This window comes from Hyperoodon ampullatus (assembly GCF_949752795.1).
Source record: "Hyperoodon ampullatus genome assembly, chromosome: 3".
NCBI classification, from domain to species: domain Eukaryota; kingdom Metazoa; phylum Chordata; class Mammalia; order Artiodactyla; family Ziphiidae; genus Hyperoodon; species Hyperoodon ampullatus.
The window spans coordinates 125348392-125370913 of NC_136916.1; the positions used below are offsets into that span (position 1 = coordinate 125348392).

Below are 22522 nucleotides of genomic sequence, written 5' to 3' on the forward strand. Positions count from 1 at the left end.
TCTCCACCCAATTATAATCATTGGTTCATACTGGTAAAGACTTTTTGAAAAGTCCAGCATGGCTCCACAGTACTGAAGAAAACCAAGAACCAAGGAGTTCGGGCTTTGAAGAAAGAAGTGTATACTCCTGGGGGCCAGCATAGAGGTGATAGAAGTAATCAGCTTGACAAAATGTGTACAGGAAAGTGAGACTCTGAAGAAAACTGCAATGGTCACCTGTTCAGACATTTCTTTCTACCTGGACACTTGCCTTCAGATACTTTTATTTTCTCAAATCTTCAAGAACTCATTATTCTATTTTATGAAAGACGTCATTCCTTTATGTTCCTCTACCTACATTTCAAAACTAGTATCCCAGGTGCCAGAGTTGGGAAGCAAGAAGACCCTGATGGTATAGACTGTCCCCAAACAGATACAACCAAATAGATTTTCTGTATTTCCCTGTTAATCTAGCAGAGAGTGTAACAAAGAAAAATCAAAGTACACTGAGCATAATTAGCTTGCTTTAAGAGTAGAGTAGGAAAAAGTTGGCTGAGAGAGTTTGTGAGGAGGGGGGAAACCAGCACGATAAATAGTTCTGCATACCCAACATATGGGAAGGAAGGAAAGGTGAAGAGGAGTGAAGGCAGGAAACACAGGAGAGTTGATTTGTGCTCAGGTCAAAAAGACACCAGGTTAAAACTTAAATGAAATGGTTAGCTGGTTAGGGAAATCTTTGCCCAAGCAGGCTAAGCTTGATTTGAGGGCTACAATCTGGAACAAGTTAATAGCAGACATACTTTCTCTGCAGCATCCATTTAACACATACTTAATATCCACTACTTGCTAATAAAATTAGAAATGATTTCTGCCCTGGAGGTATGCACATGTCTAAAAAGGGGGAACAGTGAGTCAATCAATGATGACTCTACAGAGGGAAGTACTATGGCAGGGTGAGCACCTCAGGCTCTGAGTAGAGGAGGGATGGTTCTACAGACAACTGCTGTGAGGTCTTTGAAACAGTCCTTTCCCGGTTGCTACCTAGCATCCCTGGAGGAGGTTTTGGAGGAAAGAGACTACAGATTGTTCAACTTGTGATTTCAAAGGCAATTGTAAGGTCCCATTGAACCCGCACAACTCAGATTGGGACTTGAACCACTGCATTTTAATTGAGATCACACACCAGGTCTCAGGACTTAATGATGCTCAAGTTTTTTATGTTTTGTCACAAAAAGAATTCAGTGAGAGACAAAGTGATAGGTAAGAAGTGGATTTATTTAGAGAGATACACATTCCATAGAATGTGGTCCATCTCAAAAGGCAAGAACAGCCTTGGGAGAAACACACTCCACAGACAGAGTGTGGGCCATCTCAGAAGGCAAGAGACCCCAAAATATGGGGTGGTTAGTTTTTATCAGCTGGATAATTTCACAGGCTAATGAATGGGAGGATTATTCCAACTATTTTGGAGAAAGGGTGGAGATTTCCAGGAATTGGGCCACCACCCACTTTTTGGTCTTTTATGGTTGGTCTCAGAACAGTCATGGTGCCTGTGGGTGTGTCATTTAGCATGCTAATACGTTACAATGAATGTATAATAAGGCTCAAGTTCTACCGGAAGCTGAATCTTCTGCCATCTTGGACCTAGTTGTTTCCAACCAGTTTTTGTTGTGTCCTCAATGGCTATGTCATTCTTTTAAAGGTTGTGCCCTGTCCCCTTTCTGTCTGTTTCATTATTGTCTCTATGTCTAACTTCAAAGCCTAACCATTTTAAATTTCCATTAGAAAGCTATAAATCCTAAAATTAAAGATAAAACAAATTTCAAACCCCATCAAATTTTAAAAGAAATTTATTGTAGCTGAAGTTCTTTCTTTCTATTAATTCTTTCTTCCACAAAGAATTAATAATATCAAATATTTTCTAATTCTCATTGGAGGGAAGATAACTTGAGAAAAAAATGAGACAGCCATTGGGACCAGTCTTTAAATACTCCTGGACTTGTGGAGGGACAGGATTGGTGATTCCAAACTCTTACCATTTTCTATATGAACACTAGGTGGCAGAAGCTCCCCAGTATAGAATGTAAAGGATGGAGCAAGACCCATTCCTGAACTTTCTGGCCTTTAAAATTTGGGCAAGGCAAGTACAATTTTCCCTCAGTTCTATGGCACTATAAGCACTAATAGCTTGGGGATAACATACAATGGTGTTGTCCTTGGTGAGGCTGACTATGCTCTCTGCCAACAACAACCCAGCTCAAATTATACCTGTAAATTGACTTCTGGGATTTCTTCATCACTTCCACAACCCTCATGTTTCTGGCCTCCTCTCTGCTTTCTTCAGCTCTTCTTTGAAAAAGGTTAGGAATTCCTGTCCCTAGAGAGTTTATGGAAATGCCAGAAGACTTAATTCAGGATTGACATTTTTCACCTAGGAAAAAAATAATGGAATTTCAGACTTTTGAGGTGAATCGTGTTACGTGATCACATTACCACTGGATTCTCTTCATTACCATCAGTTCTCGACTACTGATTTTCTTGATGTCAATTAGGGGCAAGAGTATGGCAGTTAAATGCCTAGGCTCTGAAAGCAAATTGCTGGGTCCAAATTTGGACTCTGTCATTAGTTGTGTGGCTTTGGTCCTATTACTTAACTCTTCTGTTCCCAGTTTGCTAACTGTAAAATGAAGATAATAATAGAATATATCTCATAAGGTTTCAGTGAAGGTTTGATGAATTATTATTATAGCACGTAGTGCCCAGCACATAGTAAACACCATGAAAGTGTTTCCTACAGTTATTTTTGTTTTTGTTTTTGTTTTTTGATTTGGCTGTGTTGGGTCTTCGTTGCTGCGCGCTGGCTTTCCCTAGTTGCTGCGAGCGGGGACTACTCTTCCTTGCGGAAGCCTTGTATGGACTTCTCATTGCGATGGCTTCTCTTGTTGCGGAGCATGGTCTCTAGGCACGTGGGCTTCAGTAGTTGTGGCTCGCAGGCTCTAGAGCGTAGGCTCTAGAGCGCACGGGCTTAGTGGCTCCGTGGCATGTGGGGTCTTTCCAGACCAGGGCTGGAACCCGTGTCCCCTGAACTGGCAGGCAGATTCTTAACCACTGCGCCACCAGGGAAGTCCTGCTACAGTTACTGTTGACTCCTCTTTCAATATTCTATTTTTTTTAATATTTATGTATTTGTTTGTTTAGCTGCGCCGGTTCTTAGTTGCAGCATAAGGGATCTTTTAGTTGAGGCATGCGAACTCTTAGTTGCGGCATGCATGTGGGATCTAGTTCCCAGACCAGGGATCAGACCCGGGCCCCCTGCATTGGGAGTGTGAAGTCTTAGCCACTGGACCACCAGGGAGGTCCTCAATATTCTATTAAGAAATTAAATTAGTAGGTAAGTAGTGCTGCTGCAGGAGATGAATAAATTCTGTGTGAAGATTTCAAGTTCACAATGAAGTTTTCAGTTCACACTGAAAACCATTGCTGCTCTTTCTGTGGCAAATAAGCTCACAGAACAAACTATAATATCAGAAAAGTAAAAAAAAAAAAAAGTTAAATTCATGAATTAGTTTGAAAAGCAAAAACAAATAAAGCAAAAGTAAAAATGTTGGAGGAAAGTGAATAGCTTAAGTTTTCCTAGATACTAAATAATAATGAAATATCATATCTTGTTCCTGCTCAAAATCCTTTATCCACCAGATACAGTCCAAAATAGTTTATCTGCCATCTGGCTCTAAAAGTTTTTGAGACATAGTCCACTATTCATTAGAAACACCTACCTTATTAGATTCTAGGACCCCTGCTTACTTAAACTCTAACTGTCCTCAGGGCACACACAAGAATATCCTTTCCAATACTTTCTTTCTAATCAGGACAACAAAAGTGATTGGTTCATCCTTATTTAGATCCTGCCTTACTCAATAAGGTTTAAGGCACTTTTCATGTACTCTAAAAATAAGAAGTTTTTCATGTCTTTAATTATATTTTAATATTAGACATAATTTGAACCAAAAAGAACATGAAACCAAGTATTACCTTTTTCTATGTATAAATTTATTTTATTTATTTATTTTTGGCTGCGTTGGGTCTTCGTTGCTGCGCGTGGGCTTTCTCTAGTTGCGGCCAGCGGGGGATACTCTTCGATGTGGTGCGCGGGCTTCTCATTGCAGTGGCTTCTCTTGTTGAGGAGCACGGGCTCTAGGCACATGGGCTTCAGTAGTTGTGGCTTGCAGGCCCTAGAGCACAGGCTCAGTAGTTGTGCATGGGCTTAGTTGGTCTGCGGCATGTGGGATCGTCCCAGACCAGGGCTCTAACTCGTGTCCCCTGCATTGGCAGGCAGATTCTTAACCACTGCACCACCGGGGAAGCCCCCAAGTGTTACCTGTTAATAGGACCCTGCGTAGGTGAACTAATAAAAACAGCCTATAAGGTCCTCTTTTCTATTGTTGATGGGAATGGAAAATGGTACGTCTTGAGAGAATTGGGCAATGTTATGGATGGGAGGTTTGTGTTTCTTCGACATTTAAATACTGAAACCCTACCCCCCGCCCCCCCCTACTGCTGCCGTGTTGGTATTAGGTGAGCTCTTTGGGAGGTAATCATGATTAGATGAGGTCATGAAGATGGAGCCCTCATTAATGGGATTAGTGTCCTTATAAAAGTCATGAGAGAGCTTACTCCCCCTCTCTACTCTCTTTCATGTGAGGATATGAGAAGTTGTCAGAAGTTGCAACCCTGAAGAAGCTCTCACCAGAACCTGATCATGCTGGCACCCTGGTCTTGGCCTTCCATCCTCCAGAACTGTGAGAAATAAATTTCTGCTCAGTCTGTGGTATTTAGCCTATGGCAGCCTGAACTAAAACAGGCATGATCTAGGAAAATTGCATATCATCTACACTTTAGCCTGGAAATTCTACTTCTAAAAAATATGTGCTCAGGGGCTTCCCTGGTGACGCAGTGGTTGAGAGTCCGCCTGCCGATGCAGGGGACACGGGTTCGTGGCCCGGTCCGGGAAGATCCCACGTGCCGCGGAGTGGCTGGGCCCGTGAGCCATGGCCGCTGAGCCTGCGCGTCCGGAGCCCGTGCTCCACAACGGGAGAGGCCACGGCAGTGAGAGGCCCGCGTACCACCAAAAAATATATATATATATATATGTGCTCAAAACTCAAAATGACAAATGCACAAGGCAATTCATTGTGGCATTATTTGTAAATGCAAAAGTCTAAAAACAACCCAAATGTCCATCAGCACAAGACTAGATAAAAGTCCTATGGTATATCTACCAAGCAAGGTACTAAGTAATCTTAAAAAAGATTAAGAATTATCTTAATATATTAACATGACATAATCTCCAGAATATTTTAAGTGGAAAAAAGTGTTTTTATAGTATGCTATTTTTTTGGTAAAGAAATGGGGAAGGATTTTTTCAAAATGAAATAATGGAACAATCATCTAATAAAAATGATTACCTATAAAGTAATAAAAATGAAGAGTGAAAGAGAAGGAAATGCAGACAAAACTTCCGTGAATGCATCTTCTCATATAGTTTCAACTTTGTAGTCAAGTAAATATTCCATATAATTTAAAAATAAAATTAGATTAGAAAGTATAGTTCTAAAAATTAAAACCTCAATTAAAATAGCCTCACTGTACATGAATCAATTATGCTTTAACCAAATAAAAATATCACTTCATTTGACTCTAAAACCAGTATTTTTATTTTTGATCCTTGTGAAATATATTCTAAGGACAAAAAAGTGTCACAAAGGACTCAACTACATTCATTGGTCTTATTTATATCAGTATTGTTATTTTGAAAACATTATAAATATGTTGTAAAACAAATCAAATAGGTAATTAAATTATGTTAATGTTGATAGAAACCAAGATTTTCAAGCTAAGTAAAAAACATTAAAATCCAAGAATTTAAGTAAAATACAGTAAAATTTTAAAGGAGGTATTTCCTGACTCTGCCTATTGAATAGCCAGAAGCAAGGATAACGCAGTAGCAGAAAACACAACCAAAACACTGGGACCTCTAAATACCATTTAGAGATTCTAGATCTGAGGAAGAAAATGAAAAGGAAAAGCCAAAACACAACAATGCTTGAATTTGATACCTGAACTGTGGTTAATAAGAGAATGAATATCCTTATGCTTAGGACATATGTGCTGAAGTATTTAGGGATAAAAAGACAATGTGTGCAACCTACTTTCAGATGGCTTGAAAAAGATGAAAGGATGATAAAACAAGTGTGGCCAAATGTCAAAAACTGGTGTACCTTGAAAAGGGTATATAGTAATTTTTTGTATTACTCTTACAACATCTCTGTAAGTTTGTCTTTATTTTAACTTATGTGAAAATAATTCTTTAAAAGCAAGGAGGCTTTCAATGAAACTTAATCTTATACACAGGCTTAAGATGTGTTGATTTAAACACATATATTCAAACAAATATATTTTAAAAAATCATGAGTTCATGATACTTGATCACCTTTGGAGTTTTTTAGGGCACTAATTCATTAAAGTTTGAGAAAGGAATGAATCGCACAATTTCCCCAGCCTTTCCTTAATAGACCTTATCTCAAGGTACCCAAATAAGTGATGAAGAAATGCTTTCCTTTATAGAATTCCAGCTAATAAATGCAGAAGGAATGGCAGAGTTAGAAAACTACTGCTTTACAACTCAATATGATAATGGATCCAGCAGTAGTCACTAATAGCTGCTAAAACCATCTGGTGAGAGTTTGATGGGGAACTTGATAATGAAGCCATCAGGTTGACAACTGAACCAAAACTATGATTAATGTTAGCATCACTAAAAGTGGGATAACCAGACATAATATACCTCAGATGCAATACAATAGGAGGTATATGCAGCATCAACTATGCTTGCAAAAAACAAACAAACAAACCTGAATCTAATGAAGACTCTGCAGCCATCAGTTAGTTTATAGAACATTTGCAGAATAGGACAGTAAGTCAAACAAAACACACAAAAAGCAATCTGCCAGATCTAGAATGTGGAACAATCTACTAGACGAACAATCACATTTACTAACAAGTAAATGGCATGAAAAGGGGGAGGAGGGCAGTGACTGGTAGAGATTAAAATTGACTTAGGGATGTAACAGTCAAATGCAATGTATAAACCTTATTTAGATCCTGACTCAACCAACTAACAGAAAAAAATTTTTGAGACAAGGGAAATTTGAATAGACTATACTAAATAATACAAAAGTATTCAATTTTTAAGTGTGATTATATTGGTGTAGCTTACAGAATGAAAATTTTAAGTGTCCTTATCACTTAGAGATGCAGCCTCAATTATTTACCAGTCATATTATATTGCATGTTTGGGATTCTCTCTAAAATATTTCAGCCAAAAAAAAAAAAAGGGTGAATAGATAAGGAAAAGTAGGATTAACAAAATGTGTTTGTTGAAGCTGGGGGATGGGTACATGCAGATTCCATTTCTATTAAAAAGAGGGGAAAGAAGGAGCTTCCCTGGTGGCGCAGTGGTTGAGAATCTGCCCGCCAATGCAGGGAACACGGGTTTGAGCCCTGGTCTGGGAAGATCCCACATGCCACGGAGCGGCTGGGCCCGTGAGCCACAACTACTGAGCCTGCGCGTCTGGAGCCTGTGCTCCGCAACAAGAGATGCCATGACAGTGAGAGGCCCGCGCACTGCGATGAAGAGTGGCCCCTGCTCACCGCAACTAGAGAAAGCCCTCGCACAGAAACGAAGACCCAACACCCCCCCCCAAAAAAAAACAAAGCCTGGAAGACATATCAAAACCCATGTGTACTGTTTTAATACTACCTTGACACAGAACTCAATTTTACTCCTAGCCTTAAGAGTTTGGACTCCTGGAACAGCTTTTTGTATCCCATTATCAGTCTATTGCTGATTCCTACAATCTGCTCATCACAGTCTTCCAAACTCAGTGAAACTTCTACTTCCATTACTGCACTGGCCCCAAACAAGAGAAGCATCTAGTAATTTTAGAAAGAACATGAGAGGCACCAGTAGAGCTCTGCTAGAGTAGCATTATCTCTTCAATTCTCCCTCCCTGAAAAAAACAAAACAAAAAAACCCCAAAAGCAACCGAGGTGTCTTTTTCATTCCTCAAGCAGATTGTAAGATAAGGCTTGTTACTCCTCTATACCTTCCATCATGTCTTAAACATATTAAGCTCTTAATAACTGTCTGCTGACAGATCTTCTGGGTAATGTAAGAGCTATCTGTGCATGTCTTAGAATTAAAAAGCAGAACTTCAAAAGCATCCAGTCAAGAAATCTAAATCCAATATTTTAATATATACTCTCAAAACATGTATTAACATATGTCATCTATAATACTTTAAATACTTCAGCATATATGTTGTTTCTACTTCAACTTTAGGAGTTGCCCTTATTAAGAATGCAGCTGAGGGATGGTTAGCTGGCATGCTAACCAGGAAACCCATTCTCAAGGCAGCTACAAATACATCGCTTCTCTGTAATTTGATCGGTATCCAATGTTTTGCTAGTATTAGTAATTAGTATACTAATTAACATTAATACTAATTAATATACTGATTAGTATACTAATTGTCAGGGATATTTATTGGGGAATAGTGGCTTGTAGCCTAACATGATACCAAAAAGTTGCTCTTACTGGTGAAATTAAAGTTTCAAGATACGTGGACTGTCTACAAATACATTTCCAACCCTTGTATGGACAGGTTATCAGAATCCTTTCAGGCCTGTAGTTCACAACTTCCTTAAAGATAGTACCTAGGTTTACAACTCTTCCTTTAGGAGGCCTATTGGTTACCTGATCCTGGCCATAAAAATAACAGAAACCTCTAGAATGTTGCCATGTCTGCCTCAAGTAAACCCCTCTTATAAGGCTGGTTCAAGAATCTAAAAAGATAAAAAGCTGGGCCTGCAATGAACTTATCAACTGAACTCTTTTGTGCCTGCTTTATTAATGAATGTTTCTTTAATAAGTGTCTAAATATGCAGCAGTATTTAGCCTAAGACATGTTTTCATTATAACCTGGTAATCAGGATGTAAAGGAGTGGCTATCCCACATCCAACTCAACTTCTGTGGCCACTATCTACCTAAAAGAACCTAAAAGTTAAGCATGACAAAGTTAGCTTGGGTCAATTCACAACAATGGACACACACAAAGTCTTGTTTTTCAAATTTATTTTTAATATTTCACATTAAATGAAATTTAACCATACTCAGTACAGAGCATTACCACAATAGTACACACAAAGAACTTTAAAAATAAAAGACAAAAGAATACAACCTTCAACAAGTTAAATGCCACTTTACTATGTAAACAAAAATAAAACCCTGATGCTAAAAAGATACATATTCAGAGGTAAAATACATATACAAAAACACTTAACATTAACATAATCCACAACTAAATCACATTCTTTGCAAGAGAGTACAGATATTAGTACTCTACATCTACAAAATTTCAAAATCCTGTTAAAATCAAAACCATCTCTGGTTTATGATACAGCACAATTCATAAGGCAAAAATATAGGCATTATCATCCAGTTCTTTAATATCACTTGTTTTTAAGGCAAACTTGGAACTTTTTGCTTAGGATTTTAAATTAAATGGGACTTAACACATGATAACCTGACAAAATTAACAATAAGTTATCTCTAGTTAAATATGTATAAAATAAAAAGATATGGATAACAACTTTTCTCTCTGCAGAGATGTAAACTGGATTTTTGACTCCATATTCACACCAGTAAGAAAACCTGTAAACCTGTAATATTTAAAACTTATTGTATTCCTCATTCTTCAAATGTGAATCAATACTGAATCAATATACTATAAGTGAAAATCTAATAAACATCCAGCCACAGAATAACTGTATCTAATCAAATCATGTCTAACTAAAGTGCTGTCTTACAAAGGAAAAAAAAAGAGGTTAAGAAGTAGAACTGGATGTTAACTTGACGTGTGACATCTTTATAAGTTATTAACTTTCAAACTACAGAGGTTATAGAGGTTATCACAAGTTTATTGAACTTTAAGCAGTGTATTTATTGTAGAATCTGATTTTCCTGAAAATGAGCACTTCGGTGACAATACCAGAAATCAAACACCAAAACTGAAAACAAACAGCATTATATTTACATATATTTCCTTCAATGTTAGCCAGAGCCTTGATAACATAACATTTTTTTTAAGTTTCTATAATTCTGTTTTTCTACTAGAAAATATATTATCCAATTTTAGGAAAGTTGGAGTTCTATAAATATTAGCTTTTAAATAATTCTCTTTCATGTCAATAAAACCTAATTGGACACTAGAGGACACAAATGTTTATACATAAATTGGATCTCCAATCACTTTTCATGATGTCGGAAATAAGGAATTAGATTCACACTTTACCATAATAGTTATTTGGGTATAGGTCTCCCTTACTATATTTTACTCTTTGGGTGAAGACTATATCTTATTTATATTTCTAGCCCCCATAGCATCTAGCACAGTATCTCATATAGTAGACCCTCCATATTTGTCAAGTTATCAAAATAATTTTTCAAAACCTAAGGCCATTCTCCTATTACTTTTACGTCCTAAATGTAATATTCATTCATGTTTAAAACAGTATTAGCAATAATATATGGAACTTATATAACTATCCTTTGGGTTACATTAAAAATCACTTGAGTTCTACTACTATATTTAACAAATATTAAATAGCCAAACATTTCTAACAGATTAAGTCTTCATAACATAATTATAGAAGGCAATTATCTTCTAAATGATTAAATTAATTTCTATTTCCCACTATGACTTTTTTCCAAAATAGTTCTGGGCAATCTTAAATAGCTTTCTCCTCCTTGCCTGAGTATACAAAATTATTTCTAAAATCTTTAACCCTGGGAATTTATAATCAAACATTTCGAACCTTTTTAACACTAGAAATGTGGCTTTAAATTCACAATTTGTCAGCAAAGTATTCATGATGAAACTTCTCACAAGCTGAACGAGAAGGCTCTGTTGTAAAGTTATCAGCTGTCAGGTCATAATACCTCTGGTTCTTATGCACAATTAAGTAGGTTTAGCAAACCTAAAATAAATATTTCTAAATTTGGGTTTTTTTTTTCTCTTCCTTTCACAGGGTTTCATAATTTGTTCTCTAGTATATTGCTCTTACTACTGCCCAAAATGTTTCACATTTAGTCTTCACTGAGATGAAATTTAGATTCTTCCAAAACAATGATCAACTTATATCTTTGGTCTAATTTACCAAACGATTATATATTTTATACTAATTTGATAGTGGGGATGATATGTGAGGAAAACATTGTGAAAATAAAATGTATAGTATAGATCTGTTTACAATTAAAATAAATCTCTATAGTCTTTCAAATTCCCTTATCTTCTGGGGAGAGGGGCTTAAAAACAGTGTAATAGGATGTATTTAATAATTGATTAACATTGTTAATGTTATCAAGAATAACAATTCTTTCTAATTGATATAAACAGAAAGAAAATTGAGATGGGGATTTAAAATTAAGTATGTGATGGAATCTATTTTAAATTGCTTTTTTTTTTTTTTTTTGTGGTATGCGGGCCTCTCACTGTTGTGGCCTCTCCCGTTGCGGAGCACGGGCTCCGGACGCGCAGGCTCAGCGGCCATGGCTCACGGGCCTAGCCGCTCCGCGGCATGTGGGATCTTCCCAGACCAGGGCACGAACCCGTGTCCCCTGCATCGGCAGGCGGACTCTCAACCACTGCGCCACCAGGGAAGCCCTAAATTGCTTACTTTAAATAAAGTCTAGGCCAATCACAATAGTGCACCTTGTTTCTATTCAACAGATTTATTCAAATCAATTATAAAGTTATTGCTATATATCATTAAGTTATTCAAACAAGCAACATAGAAAATATTCAGCCTGTCAATTTTATTAGTAGCTCCTGTTGAGTTCTTAATTAGAAAGAGACTAAAAATCACTTGCAAGGTTTTATAATCTGTGCAAATATTCATAAAGCATGAAACTACTTATATGATTAAAGATGAGTTCACACAGTTTTGCAGTATATATTTAAGTCTACAACTGGTAGTTTATGGAAGAACAAGGAAAACTGAAAATTGCCTGGCTATAAATAGTTTTCAAGAAATAACATATATGCTAAGAAATGAACCTATGTTTTATAATTACAAATGGCTTCTTAACAATAGTTCTGAACATTATGGCACTTAAGAATGCAATAAGAACTTTTTCTTAGGAAACAAATATAGTTTTGTAGAGACTATAAAGAGATAGTGGGAAGTTAAAAAAAAGAAAAGAGAAAGAAAAAAATCAAGGGAAGGAAAACAAAATGACTACAGTACCAAAAATACAAGTACCAACATCCTAATAAAATGCAAAGTAATGTATTCAAGATTAAGAGACATTTACTAAAACATGCAAAACAAAATGAATTAACCAGTTCTTTTAAATAAGCTGTCACTTGGGTAAAGCAAACAATTCTGCTTTAAAAGATCGTTTCTTTAGTCAAAGTGGAACTGAATTTAGAACCATTACTCAAGTAAACATCAAGTTCCAGTTTTCCTCAATAACTTTAAAATATTCAGTTACCTAAGAAATGTACAAAATAATGCTTAACTGCCTAGTGCTTTATATTTAATGCATATATTTCTGTTTTTAAGAAGGGCATATAACATCTAGCACAAGAAGAAAGAAGATAAAATGTATCTTTCTTTAAATCACTATTCAGGAATCATGAAAAGCATAACAGGCCATTTGAATGTTTTTTGGATGTAAATATTAGTATAAACACTAACATTTTTAATAAGCACAAATGAGCCAAACCAGTAAAAATGAAAAATACTATCAAAACATGTCATGCATATCTCATATTTAACATCCAAAAGAACATTGGTATAGCCTTGTTACAGATCCTACAGTTAGCACCATTTTTATATCTGAATACTTTGAAAAAGCAAACAAAAGTCTTAAAAAAACTAAAATTATTGTAAGCATATATGAAAAACTCAATGTGCACTAAGGGTGGTACTAAACATTTGTCAAATATTTACATCAACACTGGGAAGCCTGCTGGACTACTAAAAAAAAATTGAAACTGATATGCTTAACTCTTTCTATCCATGCTTAGCATACCATAGATGGGTAACTAAATTCATCCAGCATTAACCTGCCCATATAAAAAAGGCATACACAGTAAGTATCTGATTGCTTAAAATAGGACCCGAAATCATGACAGTAAATGCATTTATCTTGCAAACTTATTACATCCCCAGCCCTAAAGCCATTTAGCAGTAAGAATATCCAGGTGACTCAGTATGGCATGTAATTTACAACCCTTAAAAGTACCAGAAAAAAAAAGCAGCCCTTTGTTTGTTTAAGATGTGAAGCATATGAATTTATATCCAACAGATAGTATCAGCACTCTGTCTAGTCACTCAGTATACTCCAGCATCTAAGTATCTCTCATCCTGGTAAAAAACGGTGCAGAACAAGGAGAGGGAAGAAAGCTAATTTTTTTTTTAAAAAAGCAGCAAGGTTTTTTCCACATGTACACTTATGAACATAAAACTATTCTATCCCAGTATTAGGGAAAAAAAGTGCACAATTCAATTGGCAAGATCTTTCCTTTTTTTTTTTTTCTTGGATTATCGATTCACTGTATAATCAAGAGCAACCAAAGCTACTTGTCAGTTCAAAGTACCCAACAAAACTTTGAGTCTTCATGCCATTTCAAGTTAAAAAGAAAGCAATGTAGCTTTTGGGCTTCAGAAAACTGGGCATCCTTTCATGCAGCACAAGGTTCATCACTATGCTATTTCCACAAGTCCACACTTGTCAAAGTGCAGTTAATCCAAAATTGCAGCGACAGTATATCATGCCAGCTGAATCCAGCCATGTATCTGAGATGGGGTCATATTTCTGCACGGTATTCAGATAGGAAGACCCTGAGTGACCACCCACTACATAAAGGTAGTTATCAATTACTGCAGCACCAACTCCTAGGAAAGGTGGGTAAAAATAGGGGAAAAAAATATGTTAACCATGAAGCAGACTTCGCACTGAAGTAAATTTGTATTTAAATGTTTTCTTAAAATAATTTCAACAATCTATTATTAATTATACAAGCAATATAGCAATATGTGCTTACTGGAAAAAAATCCCTTAGTATAAAAGAGCTGAAGTCTTCCTTCATCTCTCCTCCTCAATCCTACTCTGCCTCTCTCTACCACAGTTAAATATTATTAAGAATGTAGTATATTTCTTCCCATATGCTTTCTTCTCAATTTATATTTATATTTTTCAAAAATCTTTAATTTTTGTTTTCAAATGTGTTAAAATTTTAAATAAACTATATAATTTATGCTTAAAAAATTTCACTTTATATATATATAGTTCTAAAAAGAACAAGGCTACCCAAATATTTTACATTTTCATTGTTTTAAGATTTTCCTTCTCAATGGTACCACAGAAACTAATTCTAGTAAACAAGCCTTTCAATTTCCTTTGTATGTTTACTTTTCAGGAGTTGCTTTAATCATAAATGCAAGGAATACTCCTAAAGCATTTCCACCAGTATCTTAAAACGTTCCTTTTAAAATAATGTGATTTGAGTTTGGGTTTAAGGATAATTTCTTCTTTTCCTCAAAGGTTTATTTGTTTTTCTTTATGAAACCTGAAACCCAACCCTTTCTAGATCAACTATAACTATACCCCTTTAGGAGGAGAGAACATTTGAAAGTAACATACAGACTGCTGATGAACAATAAAAAACAAAACAGGGCTTCCCTGGTGGCGCAGCGGTTGAGGGTCTGCCTGCCGATGCAGGGGACGCGGGTTCGTGCCCCGGTCCGGGAGGATCCCACATGCCGCGGGGCGGCTGGGCCCGTGGGTCATGGCCGCTGGGCCTGCGCGTCCGGAGCCTGTGCTCCGCAACGGGAGAGGCCACAGCAGTGAGAGGCCTGCGTACCGCAAAAAAAAAAAAAAAAGAAAGAAAAAAACAAAACAAAACAGAACAACCCTAGGATCCTGGGTGTGTGTGCACATGTGTGTGTAACACATAAAACAATTACATTTGTTACCTGGACACAAAGAGCTTCTATAAGATACTTTCTATTATCAGTATTTCTCAGGATGTGTTGTAGAAGTTTAAAAAATAAAAATATGCACTTTGGCATATTAAAATCACAGTAAAAAAATCTATATAGTTTTGTCTAATCAAGTTGTCAGTCAAGTTCATCACAAAAAAAGTTTTTTCTGGACAAGTAATAATACTCTTACTGTTATATCCCAAGAAACTACTATTTCAAGAACATCACTATAAAAAATATTGTCCTATATGTTTAGAAATTGGTATGTTATTATTACCTGTTCTGGGTTCTTTCATTGGTCTACACACAGTCCACTGATTTTGATGAGGGTCATATCTTTCAATGCTTGACAAATGTGAAACACCATTATGTCCACCCACCACAAAAATAAAGCCTAGCATGACACCCACACCAAAGTGAATCCTTTTATCTGCCATAGATGCAACCATCTCCCAGGAGTCCTTACTTGGATCGTAACGCTCCACACTGCAAATATTCACAAAAGAAAGAATTAATTCACATATCCTTTGTGTCACTCTTCCTACTAAAGCAACTAAAACCCACCAGAGTTTTAAAAGTGCAAACGGACAGATATAAAACAAGAGTAGTTTGTCCCAAATGTTCAGATTTTGCTGATAAAATCACAGGGATAAAAGCTTACCTTGTAGACTGGTGCAATAATAGCCATACCCTACTCTATTATATTGTACAAGCAGCAAGGTGTAGTAAAAGCATGGAGCATTTGAAGTCAGAAAATCTGGGTTCAAGTACTAATATTACATACCTAGACCTACCACTTTGGATTTGTGTCTCCTGGATAAGTCATTTCCTGTAAACATGGGCATAATATAACCTCAAGGATTCATGTAAGAATAAAGTCCAATGAGTATGCATGTAAAAGGACTCTGAAAATCACAAACTGAATATAGACGGTTCCTAAAGATACTAAGGATTTTCCACACAGCTAAGGAAAAGGGAAGATGAAGAGAAGGAAAGAAGAGGAATGTTTTTCTTGTAGGTGAATTCATGGTGACTAACTGTAAAGCAAACACTACATACTTCATAACACAAACTGGCTAATCATAATAATGATTATTGTAATGATTATAATAATCAGAGTTATTTATGAGAATTCACAGATTTAAATAAAGTCTGTATGCCAGAGAATTCTTGGCATTTCCAAGTTGCTTTATGGAAATTCAAATCAAATCAGAATTTCCAAATAAGCTTTCCTGGAAAATCCCAGAAGGCCTTTAAGCCTACACTTTCCCTGAATGGTTGCAAAGGCAAGTTGGTTGAGCTTGTTCTGGTCCTAACCTAACTTCTCAAGAAAGCCTAAAGCATTTGAGAGTAAGTTCAGAATAGGGATAGACTAGACTAGACTAGAAGACTAAACTACAACTATTTCTGAAAGGACACCAGGATAAAAACCGTTAGAGCAAAATCACTAGACAAGAAAAATCCTGTGAAAAACTGTAACAAGAACTTAAACTTCAAGAGCATTATCTCAAAATTAAAGTACTTAACCTTTTATCTTAGAAATTTCTGCTAGCAGCTTTTCAAAAAATAGAAATGCATGTCTGGGTCCCAAATACTTGTCCTTCAACTAAAGGAGCAATAAAAAGGGAGAAGGGCTTCCCTGGTGGCGCAGTGGTTGAGAGTCCGCCTGCCGATGCAGGGGACACGGGTTCGTGCCCCGGTCCGGGAGGATCCCACGTGCCGCGGAGCGGCTGGGCCCGTGAGCCATGGCCGCTGAGCCTGCGCGTCTGGAGCCTGTGCTCCACAACGGGAGAGGCCACAACAGTGAGAGGCCCGCGTACCGCAAAAAAAAAAAAAAAAAAAAAAAAAAAAAAAAAAAAAAAAAAAAAAAAAGGGAGAAAAATTTAGCCTACACAGAAATAAAAACTTATAGATGAAATGCTGTTGTGTCATTATTTTCTCAGCCTGTTAACAAACCACCACATACTCTCTTTTATTAAAATGCTCACAATAAATAAAACACATACCACTATTAGAGATAAAATACTATTAGAGATAAAATCTTTGGAAGATCGACTTTCAACAAAGGTTCAGAATTATGATTAATTTTCCATATAAGCACTTTATGCTTTTGTTTTTCTCATATATATATTTCTCCTTTATTCAGAGAATACTATAAAATACAGAAATCTCACATTTAAATTTCAGCACAGCTCAGATACATAATGATACATGTATGATTACAGAATAAGAATCCAGAACGGAATAGTTAAATAAGGCTTAAAGTTTATGATGTGCTATAATATTGTGTAAGCATATAGAAATTACATTTTCCACTTTTTTATTCTATTAAACAATGTAGTAACAGATCATCCATCCATACACAGACATATAGACACACACATTTATACATACACACACCACCCCAAAATCTAAAGTTATCTAACTTCACCTTATTTTCAGATTTCTGAATTCTAAAATCTAGTCCATTTATATTGAATGAATGAATGTAAAATTTAATAAAAGGGATTTGATTTTTAGCTTTGTATTAAATCTCCATGTAAAACAATTACAATTATACTTATGGAGCAGGTTAAGTTTCCCAAATGTCTATCAATATTACTTTAAAAATTAAAAAGGGAAGTTCATTCATATACACAAATTGTTTAAAATCCAGAAATCATTGTTAATGATACTTTTAAAAATCTACAAGCATATACAACTTGATTAAGTTAAATACCTGTTCATGTGGGCAGGACCATACCCACCAATGGCATATATCATTCCATCCAACACAGCTGCGGCAAAACAACTTCTTGTTGTAGTCATTGGTGCCACAGGTTGCCACTTTCTTACTTTGGGAATGTACTTCTCTACAGATTGTAAATAAGATTGTCCATCATAACCACCTAAAGCATAAAGTTCTCCTGCAAGTACCACTACTCCAAGGGTACTTCGGCTCTCATTCATTCTCTCAAGAGAAGTCCAGGTATTTGTATCAGGATTCCAGCATTCGACTGAATTTTCATGTTTTCTGATAGTGATGCCAGGACGCACGTTAGTTTCAATACCACCTATAACATACACTTTTTGGTCTAAAACGCATATTCCAAATTCATAGCGAGGAATGTTTAGGGGTGCCAAACCAATCCAAGAGTCATTCTGAGGAAAGTACATCTCCACACTAAAGAATAAACAGAAAACATTAAATTTAAAACATCAAAATGGCCCATAAACAATATCTGGCAAAACTGAAGACACACGTATGCTCTGACACAGCAATTTCATTCCTGTGTATCTACTCTACTGAATGCCTATTACAGCCAGTTTTGCAAAAGAACACAAATAGAGAAAGGTTTACAGCACTCAACACAGTCATCTATCAAAAGGAGAATGGATAAATAAGATGTGGTATACCCACCCCACGACAAAGCAATTCCATTCTTAGATATGCACCCAAGAGAAATGCACACATATGTGTATATACAACAGTGTTCACAGTAGCATTATTTGTAATAGTTGAAAACTGGAAACAATCCAAATTTTTCATCAACGATAAAATGGATAAGTAAATTGTGCATATCATATAAGAAAATACTATACAGCAATGAAAATGAACAAACTACAATTACATGTAACAGTGATGAATCTTACACATATAATGTTGAGGGAAACAAGCCAAATTCAAAAGAATATATTCAGTATAGTCTCATTTCTATCAAGTTCAAAAACACTTCTAATCTCTAGATTAGAAATGAGGGTGGTGGTTACCTTTGGGGAGGACAGGGAGGGACCTTAAAGGTGGTTTCTGGGTGTTGTTCATGTTCTTTTCTTGAAATGGTTTTTAATGTTTGCTTTGTGATAATTCATTGAGCTGTACACTTGGAATTTGTGGACTTTTCTGTATATGTGAAACATTTCAATTAATTTTCAGTCCTCATATTCATAGTAGAAAGAAAATGTTGTATTATGTCCATCTACTATAATACCATACGCCAATGAAACTAAATGAATTATTTCCTCATGCAATCTCAATTTCATAAACTTACTGCTCAATGATAAAACACATCTCTGAAGAATATACATGGTACTACTGCATTTACATAAAAATGTGTAAAACCTAACTATATACTGGGGCACATATAATATGTGGCAAAATTATAACAAAAAGCAAGGGAATAATACATTAAAAATTCAGAATACTGGTTACTTCTAGGGGAGAGAAGGAGATGGCATCAAGGAGGGGCACAAGGGAACTTTAAAACTATTGTTAGCCCAATCTCAACAATACTATTTTAGACCACAATTAAAATGTACACTGAGACTTTTTAAAAGATAAAGGACATATCAATTGACATTGATAAAACATCAACAGTTTCCTCCTATTGGAGGAAAGAAATGCAATCTACCAAATGTTTCGAAATATTTTAGAATGTTAAATATTCTAATATTTATTCTAATATTTAGAATATTAAAGAAATAAACACAAAAGTTTTCATAAAGCAATCCCATTTAAGGGAAAAGGAAGGTAACATCCAGCTATATTTTCAATGTATAAAAGTTATTTGTATAACACAACATTGTTAATCAACTATACTCCAATATAAAATAAAAATTAAACAAATAAACAAACAAAAAAAGTTCCTTGTAGAATGCTCTAAATCAATGATGGCCACGGGTCACATTCAGCCCACCAGCTACTTTTGTAAATACGGTTTTACTGGAACACAGCCATGCTCATTTGTTTATGTATTATCTATGGCTGCTCTTGCACTACAATGGCAGACTTGGGTAGTTACAACTGAGACCATATGACGATGACAAAATTTAAAATATTTACTATTTGGCTCTTTATAGAAAAAGTCTGACAACTCCTACTCTAAGTTATCAGAAAAGAAAGCACTTTTTACTACTGTTGTTAAAAAAATATTTACGCTTAAGAAAATAAATTGCATGTAAAGTCCATGATTTATATCAATATCCTGTTTTTTATTTTCTTGGTGGTTACTCTGATTAACTGTATTCATTCAAACATATTCTTGTCCCAGTCTGCTCTCATCACAAATTCCTAGCTCTCCTCTTTAGCATTTTTTGATATAGCTAGCAATAATAAATCCCCTGACCTGGTCTGACTCATATAAAGATGTAAATGATTTCACAAAGGAAAAAAGGGCATAAAATGGAAGAAAAGTTCATGAATAACCAGGATGGATAAAATTTGTGCACTGGGAGGGAGAAGAGGTGTTTAAAATTGAGAGTGTTGTAGAGAATGGATGACAATGTGATTAAAATAATCAGGTAAGTGATTTAAAAAGAAAACAACAAAAAGAAGCAAATAAACAGGAAAATGAAACTATTTAAAAAATATAGTAAATTAGCAAATGTTAAGAGTATAAAATCTATTAGCATCAATCCTTTAAAAGCCTTCTATTTACCTATCCAAACAGGCAAACAGTCCAGATTTTCCTCCTACTGCACAAAGTACTTTGGGAGCACAGCGAGGTCGTGTCATCAAAACTGTCTGATGAGAGAGTCTGTTTTCAGGCATAAAGTGGTACTTTAGAGCTTCATTCAAAAGATGTTTACAAGTGCGATCATCACGAATAAGATGATTTGCTTCATATAATCTAGTGAGAAACTTAACACTCAGCAATGGTAATCGTACACTGTTAAGTAGCTGTGCTAAGTATTTCTGGCGTTCTTGGACGTCATACTTGATCCAAGACTCAAGTGCATAAAAAACAGTCTCTTCAGTAGCTACATTCAAACAGTCATTGGAAACAATTTCATCCAAATCAGCATGCGTAAGCTCAAAAAACTCTTCAGTCTGGCAAACTGCTTCAAAATTCTGGCATATGTATTTAGTGGCTGCCAAATAAAGGTCATGACAACCATATGTCTCTGCAAAACGAGAAATTCCAATACAATTACCAGGATCAAGTTGGCTTTCAAGAAATGCACAACATTCTTTCAGGACAAGTTTTATCTGGAGTAGGTTTGCTGCTGGAAGGAGAGATTCAACTGTGTCCTGTGAAATAAAAACAGTCCCTGTATAGGCATATTCCACAATGGCCTGTAGAGCAGTTTCATCAATGCACTGAAACTCAACCTCACTGTTCTCTTTTTCAGAAAGGTTTCCAGTAAACATAGCTTTGAAATATGGGCTGATGCTGGCAAGTACCACTTTGTGAGCATGGATTTTAACATCACCTACTCGAAGAATGATGTCACAGAGTTCGTGATGTTGACGAAGAAGATTCAAGCCCTGTAGAAGTTGTTCAGAATGTAAGTGGGTTAAGTTAGCAAGCATGTAGGTCGGGGATGTGTGGTCCATCTACAGAAAAACAAAAAGCATGAATAGTTATTTCAAAATAATCTTGCAAGTGATTACTTTTACAGGTAGCACAAAATAAATGAGATTTGTTGTTTATCTCCATTTTTTTTTTTTTTTTTTTTTTTGCGGTATGCGGGCCTCTCACTGTTGTGGCCTCTCCCGTTGAGGAGCACAGGCTCCGGACGCGCAGGCTCAGCAGGCATGGCTCACGGGCCCAGCCGCTCCGCGGCATGTGGGATCCTCCCGGACCGGGGCACGAAGCCGTGTCCCCTGCATCGGCAGGTGGACCCCAACCACTGCACCACCAGGGAAGCCCATGTTTGTTGTTTTTTAAATACTAAATACTAGACAGAGGCTTTTAGAGTTAGAAGGGAAGTTAACAATCATTCAACTCCTTTATTATAGATATTAAGCACACTCCGTGCTTCTAGAAGATGAACAAGATTAAAAACAGAAGAGAAGGGCTTCCCTGGTGGCGCAGTGGTTGAGAGTCCGCCTGCCGATGCAGGGGACACGGGTTCGTGCCCCGGTCTGGGAAGATCCCACATGCCGCGGAGCGGCTGGGCCCGTGAGCCATGGCCACTGAGCCTGTGCTCCGGAGCCTGTGCTCCGCAAGGGGAGAGGCCACAACAGTGAGAGGCCCGCCTACCGCAAAAAAAAAAAAAAAAAAAAAGACAGAAGAGAAGAAAAGAGACTAGAAAGAAAAGAAGAAGAAAAAGTGAGAGGCAATAAGGACTGGGGTAGGTTGAATAATTGCTCCCCCAAAAGACATCCGCATCCTAATCCCTGGAAACTTTGAATGGTACTTTTATGGCAAAAAAAAAAGACTGTGCAGATATGATTAAGGACTTTGAAATGGGGAGATTATCCTGGCTTATCTAGTTGGGCCCTAAGTGCAATCACATGTACCTTATAAGAAGGCAGAAGGAGATTTGACACAGACAGAAGAGAAGGTAATCTGACCACAGAGGCAGAGATTGGACTGATGTAGCCACAAACCAATTAACATTGGCAGCCACTAGAAGCTGGAAGAGGCAAGGAACACAGTCTTCCCTAGAACCTCCAGAGGGCACAGAGCCCTGCCAACACCTTAATTTCTGCCCAGTGATAATAATTTC

General features: G+C 36.5%; 1 protein-coding gene across 1 annotated transcript; it reads right to left on the bottom strand.

Annotated features, from left to right (window-relative positions):
* Positions 1–13491: 13491 nt before the first annotated feature.
* Positions 13492–21404, bottom strand: KLHL28 (kelch like family member 28; the record flags this gene model as incomplete). Its single annotated transcript, XM_079699400.1, has 4 exons — positions 13492–14002; positions 15369–15577; positions 17811–18254; positions 20506–21404. The coding sequence occupies 4 exons, from the start codon at positions 21402–21404 to the stop codon at positions 13839–13841; spliced, it is 1716 nt and encodes a 571-aa protein (XP_079555526.1). The 3' UTR covers positions 13492–13838.
* Positions 21405–22522: the final 1118 nt, after the last annotated feature.